This window comes from Carlito syrichta, unplaced genomic scaffold (genome assembly GCF_000164805.1).
Source record: "Carlito syrichta isolate Samal-C Ts95f unplaced genomic scaffold, Tarsius_syrichta-2.0.1 Scaffold99436, whole genome shotgun sequence".
Classification (NCBI taxonomy): domain Eukaryota; kingdom Metazoa; phylum Chordata; class Mammalia; order Primates; family Tarsiidae; genus Carlito; species Carlito syrichta.
Window position 1 is genome coordinate 138839 of NW_007043532.1, and position 10003 is coordinate 148841.

Here is a 10003-nt window from a genome sequence, read left to right on the forward strand (position 1 = left end):
ACCCCCACCCCCTCTGCCGGTCGGGAGCGAGGTGGGGGCGGGGAGAGGTGGGCAGCCGGACCAGGCTGGTGGGGAAGGTAAGCGCCATGTTTGCGAGCACTTGGAGGAAAAGAAAGCTGGGAAGGGGGTGGGGGAGAGGAAGGTGGAGGAGGGGGAAAGTTGGCGCTCACCTTTTGGACTGGGTCTCCGAGGGGTTCCGGTCGCGCTGCCGGCGGTTCTTGAACCAGTTGCTGACCTGGGTGAGGGAGAGGCCGGTGATCTTGGCCAGGTGCCGCTTCTCGGCGGGCGAAGGGTAGCGATTCTGCTTGTAGAGCTCCTTGAGCGCGTTGCGCGACTTCTCCTTGAAACAATACACCGTCTCCTCGCCGTCCCAGATGGTGCGGGGCAGGGGGAATTTCCTGCGCAGCCGGTACTTGTCCACGGCGCCCAGCGGCCGGCCGCGGGCTCGCTCGGCCTCGGTGTAGCGCGCCTTGTACCAGAGCTGCTGCAGCAGCGGGTGGTTGGCCGACTCGAAGCTGTGGCTCTCGAGGATGCTGTAGAGCTCGGGGTAGATGCCCTGGTGGAAGGCCACGAGCGCCCGCGCCTTCAGCAGGCTCTCGTTGCCACGTAGCAGGTCGCTCTGGGGCAGGGACCACAGGAACCGGGCCAGGCGGTCCAGGTTGCCCCCCTGCTGCAGCGCCTCGCACACGCAGGCGACATGGTCTGGCGAGAAGGCCAGCGGGGGCTGCGCGGCGGCGGCGTGGGGGTGCCTGCCCAGAAGTTCCGAGTGGAGTTGTACCTGATCCACCGCCGCTGCCCCGTCCTCTCCGCTCACCCTGGCGGCGGCGGCCGCAGCGTCCCCCGGCTCCAGGGGGAAAGGGGCTGGAGCCGGGGGGCTCAGCCCCGCCGCCGCGCCCCCCGCCCCCTCTCGGTGCGCCTCCTGCCCTTCCGAGGCGCTTTCCATCCCATTCTCCTGCTTGATGTCCGCCGCACTTGCGATCTGCCCGGTGGGGGAGGAAGAGGACATTTTTTGTTGTTTATTTTCCTCCCTCCCTCACTCCCTCGCACTCTTTTCCTCTTTCTTCCCCCTCTCTTACTCCTCCTTCTTCGTCTCCCTCCCTCCTCTCCCCCTCCGGAAAGCCCACTGCCCCCCTCCTGGTTTCGGCTGGATCTGGCCGATCAGGTTTCCCCCCGGCCACGCAGTCACCATTAAGATAGCTGCTAGAGCAAAGTAGTGTAAACGGATAGCTGCTTTCTGCCGTTCCCCCAACGTGACTCCTCCGGTTGCTGCATACTATATGGCACTGGCGGCCGGGCCGGCCCGGCCGAGCCACCTCATTGGCTATTTCGCATTCAGGAGGAGGAGGAGACGCCGTTTCTATCCCTGTCGATCACCCGCCTCCCACTCCACCCCTCGCCTTTCCTTCTCCCCCTGACCCCCAGGCACCTATACCTGCAGGGAAACACCGACATTCTTTTCAGGCCGTGCTCCTGGGCGGGAAATTACCTAATGTGGCCTGAAAACTGGACGGCTCTTTCAAAGAGAGGCCCTCCCATTCCAGGGGGAATAATGATTGTGTGGCCTTAAGGGCTGGACAGCTAAATTCTTAACAAAGAGGCCACCCTCAGCATCTAGGTGACAAAACTTAACAGGACAGTTCTGAAGCTTCCCAGTGTCTCCCTGTCCTCCCTCCCCCACTTTTCCGATGTCCTTATGGAGGATTTTGTATTCAAAAGGTCAAGAATAGAATGGCACTAGGGAATGTTCTAACGAGCGAGCACTTACAGTAAATTAAAATTCCAAAGGGGAAAAAGTGCTTGAAAACCTTAAAATAAGCCGGGCGCGGTGGCTCACGCCTGTAATGCCAGCACTTTGGGAGGTAGAGGCGAGAGGCTTGCTTGAGCTCAGGAGTTCAAGACCAGCCTGAGCAACATGTGGAGACCTCGTCTCTACAATCAAATAATAATAATAATAAAAGGTAGCCAGGCATCGTGGCACACACCTGCTGTTCCAGCTACTTGGAAGTCTAAGGCGGAAGGATCGCCTGAACCCAGCAGGTTGGGGCTGCAGTGGCCGTGAGCATGCCACTGTACTTCAGCCTGGGCGAGAGACTCCAATTCAAGAAAATAGAAAAGAAAAGACAACCTTAAAATAAGTGGTATAACTAGCCCACTGAGAAGACAAAAAACAAAAGCCTTCAAAAAAAAAAAAAAAAAAAAAAAAAGAATAAAGTACTTAACCTTAAGTCACCTGCAGGGCTGGCAATCCAACTGAGTTGTACATGGTGTAATTAAACATACAGAATATTAAACCATGTGCTTATTCTGGATGAGTTGTGTAGAGGAGAACTAAGCTTTAAATTATAATAATGGTATGGAAAGTGAAGTCTTCTCTATGAACATTTTAAATGTAAGTGTATGAATAGCTCTTCTTTGAAGATGATATTCTGGCTAGGAACACTCTCTGTGCAGGTGTCTTTCAAGAGATCAGTGCAGGATCAGCAGCCCTTTCCACAGTATGGACAGATGGAAGATTGCCCTTTGGTTTGATGCTGAAGCAAGAGGTGGAGGAGGGTAAGTGGTGGAGTCTTTCACTGTTTGCAGTTAAGTCTCTTTTATATATAGTTTGCATGAGGTCTCAACTCATCTCTGCTTCTTTGACTACTGAGGGTCAGTTGGGTTTGCTCAAAATCCAACATTTTAATGACCTCATCCTAACCTTTACTTCAGGGTGACCGTATATTGTTTTGGCTTCCCAACTACCCATAACTGCCTACTTCAGCACATTACAAAGCTACTGTTTAGGCCACTTGCTGTCATGATACACTTGGTGAGATTTTCTTTATTGTGGACATTCTGCATTTTATTATTGGTCAACCAGGATATCATCTGATACGGGATGTAATGAAGCCAGCAGTGCATAATCATAGAAAGACCATGTGCTCCTGCTCCACTGGAAACATTCACTTAGGTATCAAGCTTCAGGACTCTATCTGATATTCAAAGCTTCCTTGAATTTTTTTTTTTTTTTTGAGTTGGAGTCTCACTCTTGTTACCCAGGCTGGAGTGTAGCAGCACACTCATAGCCACCGCAGCCTCCACCTGCTGGACTTGGGCGATCCTCCGGCCTCAGCCTTCCAAGAAGCTGGAACTACAAATGCACGCCATCATGTCTGGTTAGTTTTTTTGTAATTTATTGTAGAGACAAGGTCTCATCAAGTTGCCCAGGCTGGTCTTGAACCAGCAGGCTCAGGCAGTCCTCTTGCCTTGGCCTCCCAAAGTGCTGGGATTACAGGCTGAGCCACTGCACCCAGCCCTTCCTTGAATTTTAAAAAATATTCTTTTTGTTTTGGAATGCTTTTGATTTACAGAAAGGTCACAAAAGTAATACAAAGAGTTCCCATTTACTCTTTACCTAGTTGCCTCTAATGTTAACCTCTTACATGATACTGGTACATTTGTCCAAAGAAACTAACATTGGCACGTTTCTATGAACTAAACTCTAGGCTTTGTTAGGATTTCATGAGTGTTTACACTAGTTTCTGTTTTCTGTCCCACAATCCAATCCAGGACACCATATTACATTTAACTCCTTGGTTTTTTTTTTTTTTTTGAAGTAGGAGTCTCACTCTGTCGCCCAGGTTGAGGTGCAGTGGCACGCTCATGGCCACCATAGATTTGACCTGCTGGACTCAGGTGTTCTTTCCACCTCAGCCTTCCAAGTAGCTGGAACAACAGGTGCACACCACCATGCTCAGCTAATTTTTTGATTGATTTATTGTAGAGACAAGATCTTGCCAAGTTGCCCAGGCTGGTCTTGAACCCCTGGGCTCAGGCAATCCTCTAACCTCTGTCTCTCAAAGTGCTGGGATTATAGTTGTGAACCACCATACCTGGCAACTCCTTGAGTTTGTAAAGCATATTTTTTCAGAGCAAAGTTGATAGGATATAGTGTGGTGTCATGGAAAGGATGTGAATTTGAAGATCAGGTAGCTAGACATAGGATTAATCCTAGCTGCCATTTATTAGCTACTTGATTGTAAAAGGTAGACAGAGTTGTGATGAGGATTAAATGAGATAGATGTGCCAAGAAGCACCTGGTGCATAATTAATCCTTGTTATTTGTTATCTTCTTCCTGATACTGCAAAGTACGAGTCTTTTTTAGTCATATATACCTAATGAAAATTCCTTTGACTATGTTTGGGGCCATCCAAGATCAGGTAATATGAGTCTGCTTCAAAATTATCATCAATGAAATATAGTACACTGACTTAGAAAACCATGTATTGGGCTTCTGCATGTTTTCTGTATACTTGCCTCTAAAGCATCAAGTTCAACAGATTATGTAGAAGCAGCAGGGCCTTTTATGACATCTATAGCTTGTAGCTAACTCCATTGGTATTCCTTAGCTCCAGTAGGACCAGAAGTGAAATCCAACACCAGGATCCAGGTTCCTTTAGCAGGATGAGCCTCAGAGCTCATTATGCCAGCAATTCAAAGTGAACTGAAATATGGTCAGCTATGTTGGAATGGAACACTAGATTTGATTTTGATTTTGTCAAATGGTTTGTAAAATTAATAAATACTGGTCAGGTGCGGTGGCTCAAGCCTGTAATCCCAGCACTTTGGGAGGCCAAGGCGAGAGGGTTCCTGAGCTCAGGGGTTTGAGATCAGCCTGGGCAACTTGGTGGACCTTGTCTCTACAATAAATCAAAAAGTAAAAAATAAGAAAATAAGCCAGGCGTGGTAGTGCGTGCCTGCAGTTCCAGTTATTTGGAAGGGTGAGGCGGAAGGATCGCTTGAGTCCAGCAGGTCAAGAGCGTGCCGCTGAGCACTGAGTGTACCACTGCACTCCAGTCTGGGCAACAGAGTGAGACTCTGACTCAAAAAAAAAAAAAATTAATAAATATTTCTACTTTCTATCTGTGCCATGCTGTGAACATCAAGTCTGTTGTGCTAATAATGCAGTTTAAATCTGTATTGTGATTTGTGAAAACAGGATGGAGGCTTGGATTGAGTGAGAATAAAGAGTATAGGAAAACCAAGCTGCTTCTTTCTGAATCTTTTACTTCTAGCCAGAAAATAGCGTTGAGTGTATGCGAAAATCTTTGCCATTTTAGTGTATCGAAGAAAATCTGGTTCGGCAAAAATTTTAGTTTGTTTGAATATATCTGACGGTTTTGTCACCAAGAATGGAGATTTCTTTTTTCAAAAATGACTTTGATTTCTGAAGGATTGTTCGTTTGACAAACATTTAGTGAGTCCTAACTAAGTTCGAGGTATTGCGTTAGGTATCAATGGACAGAAAGATGACTATTTTGGGGTCTGTGTCTATGAGTTGCTTAAAATTTAGTGAGGGAGATAAGACATAGCCATAAGTAAACCCAATACAGGATATGGGAGGGATGAGAATAAAGGGTCTTATTTTGAGAGGAAAAGGGCAATTGGGAGGGGATTTTAGCTGAGTCTTTACTGGTAAGAATTTAGAGAAGACAAAGATGAAAGTTCATTGGGAGACATGAGGGAACAGACTGAGAAAAGTATGGAGTCATAAAGCTATGTGGCATATTTCTGAAAAAATGAATAATCCAGTGTAGGTTTTATGTAAATGTGGGAGATTAGTTTAAAAGGCATGTTAGAGACATATTATCAAGGACTTTAAATGAATGCTCAGTTGCTGTGGTGTGGACAGTGGCTGTGTTTGTACGTACATCACATCATGTCTACCATTGATGACCCAGGATGAACACTTGCTACAAACCAAAACAATCAGAATCCTTTTTTGGGATTTTTCAAACTTGTACTTAAAAACCTATGACTGGTGGTGGGAGGTTTGGATGTAATACTTAGGAATTCTCAGTGACCAAGTTATCTGCCTGTGTAGGACATTGATGAACAGTAGGTAAGGTGGAGCATATTCTTTCGTTACCCCTATTAAGTGAGTCACATGGGCTACAGGGGAGGGAAGACATCAGGCAGAGACTGAGTGCCAGCTTCTAGTCATCTCGCAGGCATAACAGTGCTCTTACATTTTTGTTGTGACCTGAATTTCCTCAGGACCTGGAAACCCCACCTGAACTGGCCTAGGGGAGAATTTTTCAAATTGACAGTAAGGGAAAGGCAGCATAGCCTCTTTGATGAAGCTGTAAAATGTGAGCCAGGAACTATTGGGAACCCTGGGTCCAAATTGCTGGAGAAAGCTCCTTTGAAAACTAACTTGATGAGAAAGGCAGAGACAAGTGCAATGGGATAGTAGGTCTTCAAGTCCAGTCAGCTGCACTTCTGCTCTTCATATTGTTTGGTATCATGATCCAATACATTCACCTTTTGCCTAGAGTTCAAGTGGGGTTACTGCTTCCTATGGAAATTCATATCCATAAGAGTTGTATGTCAATCCCTGTGCCAAAGGGTTAGCACTGTGATTGGCAAGCCCACTAGAACCACATAGATGTATAGGGAAGGGACTATTTTTCATAAGAATGTGGGGAGAGATGCTATCTCTAGTAAAGGGAGAAAACAATATGTATCTTGTTTAGATGAGGAAAGCCCAATCTGGGTCCATAGCCTTGGGGTTACAAAGGAAGGTCTGCATTTGAGAAATACTGCCTCAGGGGAGGTTAACTAAAGTAGGAATGCTAGAGGATGAGCAGATTTGGGAAGAAGAATAATGGGCTTCATTGGTACTCTCTTAGGAAACTTGAGTTTGGAGGTTTTCTACATAAGTTGAACTTCCATTTGAATCAGAAGTCTGGTGTCAGTGGTTTCTCTTTCAAGCTCTTTAGCCATTCTATATTATTGAGTCCCACCAGTGATAATGATGTACATTTCAGAGTTTTTATTGTGTATGACGCATTGTAGTGGGACCTTTATATATGTCTGTGCCTTGAAATTTTATTATTATAGCTATCCTATAAAATATATTATATGGAAGAAGGAAACTGAGGTAAGGGAGAATAAGAAATTTGGTTCAAACACAGATCTCTCTGATTTAAAAGGTCAGGGTTTTCCTATTATATTATAATGCCTCTTTTAGATAATCCTACTGCTACTGCTACTAAGACTACTATTAATTATTCCCAGCAGTTACTGAGCTCTTACTTTGTGCTAGGTAATGTATTATGCACTTTAAATGAAATATCTTATTTAATCTTTACAAGCATTATCCTCAATTTAGGATTGAGAAAACTGAGGCTCAAGGTTGTGTAAGTAGTAAGTGATGAAGCCAGCACTTGAATACAGCACTCTTGGTGCCAGAGGCCAAATCTACAAACACTGTTTTCTACTAACTTTAGCTCCATGAGTAGAGCTTATCTGATAGAGTCCCAAGACAGCTGTTGTCACCATGCTTTCCAGTTAGTCCCCTCCTACCTGAGAAAAGGATAAATCTTGTAACAATGTTTACTCTCACAGTCTTTAGTACTGTACTTTCTTTGCCTTGCTCTTAAGGCTTGGAAGAAAGGAAAAGCAATTCACTTCACAACATTGTTGTGGTCTGTCTTCAAAGACATAATTAAAACTGTCCTCGTGGTAATAAACAATAATACCAACTGTGGATAACTTCTCAATATAGTGTTGGCTAAAAATTTTATTGGCTCATGGACCACATTCATTCTTTCACCCAAAGTTTCCTGTTCTGTTAATATATAAAGATCCTAAAATTGCTTTTATTCTTGAAGATCATGTTGAATCATGTAATTGGTTTGGTTTTGGTCTTTCAATAACATAATGGCAGCATAATAAGCCAGGTCAGCACAGCATTTGGTGTTGCCTATTTTAGTAAATTTATATCTGGCTAACTCCTGTTAATGAATAATATTATGATCGGGGAGATTATATGGTTTATTTATCAGGTGTATCCCTGATGTTTTTATGCTAATATAAAGCTTGTTCTGCCATGGCTTGCTTTGGTCTATTGGTTCCTAGATGTGCTATCCTGTTTGTCAGATTCTCCCTATATAACCCATGGAAATCCCAATTGTATTTCTGGGCCATGGGTTACCTACTGGGTTCTCTATTGGAAAACATGAGAGCTGGAATGTTCATTTTTATGTTTTTATTGAAAAGAGCAAAAGTGCTGTGAAGAGTTAAAGTTACTATGAATGTATACAGCTGGTATTCATTGGGTTCATTTAAAAAGCCTTGTCTGCATGCTCACTTCTGATGGAGTTTGGGTTAGAAGAAAGCGACTACAAGCAAATGATTGGTATTAAAAATTTTCACATTATACTATGATTTGACAGTAATTCATTAATTCTTCATTTATTCTACTTATTAAATATCAACAAGTCTTTATTTTGGAGATAAATAAGATGTGTCACTTACAGTGGTAGAAGTTTATTGTCTAATAAATCTGTTTACAGACTTCAATTTATCTTCTTGAAAGCTTCAGTGAACATGGCTTACAATTTACAAAGAGATTCAGGCTATCAGATCTTAGAATTGCTGAAATAAAGTTGTGTGTATGTATTCTTATATGATTTTTCCCCCCTAAGTATTTGGGGAAAGTAAATGTTTGATGGATGGGGTAAAGGTAGATAGATTTTACAAGCTTTATATCTGAAAATGCATATTATTTTCTAAGCTTACATGTCTATGTAATTATAAACAAGAAGTATAAAGCACAGGCTATCAAATTGTCCAAAAGAAAATACTGGTCTGAATTATCGGATATGCATGCATGCTGGTTATAAATTTTTGACTTCATGGGAATGCTTTCAGACAGAACAAGATGGAATTTATTTTCATAATTGTGACACAATACCATGAAAAATGGAAGTAGGTGCGTAGAGATAAGGCTTTGAGTATAATTTGTCATTTAAAAAGGCCCCGCCCCAGTCAAATTCAAGGTATTAAGAAGGCTAAGGCCAAGCTCCTTCTGTAGGACCCGAGAACTGGCAGCCGGAACGTTTGTGTTACAGTGCTGCTCCTAGCCGGTGCTCTTTCGCGAAGGACCGTCCCTGCCAAGTGCCTGTTGGTAGGAACCTGCTTGGCGTCGGGTCGCCGGGGGTTCGTATGTAATTGTGGCCGAAGCCGGCGTCGGGGAAAGTCGGTAGGAGAAGAGGACGCCATGGACGATCAGGGCTGTCCTCGGTGTAAGACCACCAAATATCGGAACCCGTCCTTGAAGCTGATGGTGAATGTATGCGGACACACTCTGTGAGTCGGGCGGCAGTGTATTCCCTGGGGAGAGAGGGGCAGGAGATGCTAGGCCTCGACTCAGGGGAGGAAAGGGCTTTGTGAGTTTCAACATTGGGGAGGAAAATGGGAAAATAAAGCTTTGTGGCTTTTAACGGAATGTAGCCGCCAGCCTGGAGTGGCTCTGGCCTGCTTAGAACCTCGGGTTCCCAGTGTGGTACCCAGCAGTTTGTCAGACTCCCTTTTCATAGCCAGTGAAAATCCCGGTTGTATTTCCAGGCTTTGTGTAGTCAGCTGAGCCCCAGACATATCGCTGGTTAAAGGCGTGGGGGATTGCAGTGTTTCTTTAACATCATACAAAATGTTTTTATTGCAAAAGAGCGAAAGTGCTACGAAAACTTACAGTTACTAAGAGTATATACTGCTGTTTGAAAGCCCCGTGTGGGTGCCCGCTTGTTCTGATGCAGTTCAGTTAGACTTATTACTAAAATGAAGAAAACCCACACTATAGGCAGTTAAATGTGGAGATAAAATAACGACTGGTATTTTTTAAGTGCACATTTTGTGCCAGGCCGTTTTTAAGCGCCGTGCCTTGAATTATCTCAATTCCTACAACAGCCCCGTGGAGGGGGTGCTGGTATAATTTCCCTTTCTCAGAGAAGGAAATGGAGACTGCCCAAGGTCCCTTATTAAGTAGACCTTTCTAGAATTTGAACCTAGGAAGTCTGACTCTAGAACGCCCATTTTTGGGAGGGGGCGGGACTGAGGAAGGAGGTTGGATTTGTGTATTTTGAAGAGTACACGTAGGAATTGGTCAGAGTGTTTCTTGCCAGATTTTTATGGTCAGATGTGGTTTAGTGAAGGTGGTTTTGTGAAACACTTTGGCAT

At 44.4% G+C, this 10003-nt stretch overlaps 1 protein-coding gene across 2 annotated transcripts in view; it reads right to left on the bottom strand.

Annotated features, from left to right (window-relative positions):
- SIX4 (SIX homeobox 4) overlaps positions 1-1273 on the bottom strand; it is a 9574-nt gene extending 8301 nt beyond the window's left edge. The window contains exons 1-2 of one of the 2 annotated variants that reach the window (XM_021715214.1): positions 1187-1273; positions 171-979 (exon numbers count right to left, since the gene is read on the bottom strand). In XM_021715214.1, the coding sequence (XP_021570889.1) occupies positions 171-979; positions 1187-1189 (812 nt within the window). In that variant the 5' untranslated portion in view covers positions 1190-1273. Of the gene's footprint in view, positions 1-170; positions 1007-1186 lie in introns of those variants that run through there. The other variant, XM_008063839.1, reaches the window with a different exon arrangement.
- Positions 1274-10003: the final 8730 nt, after the last annotated feature.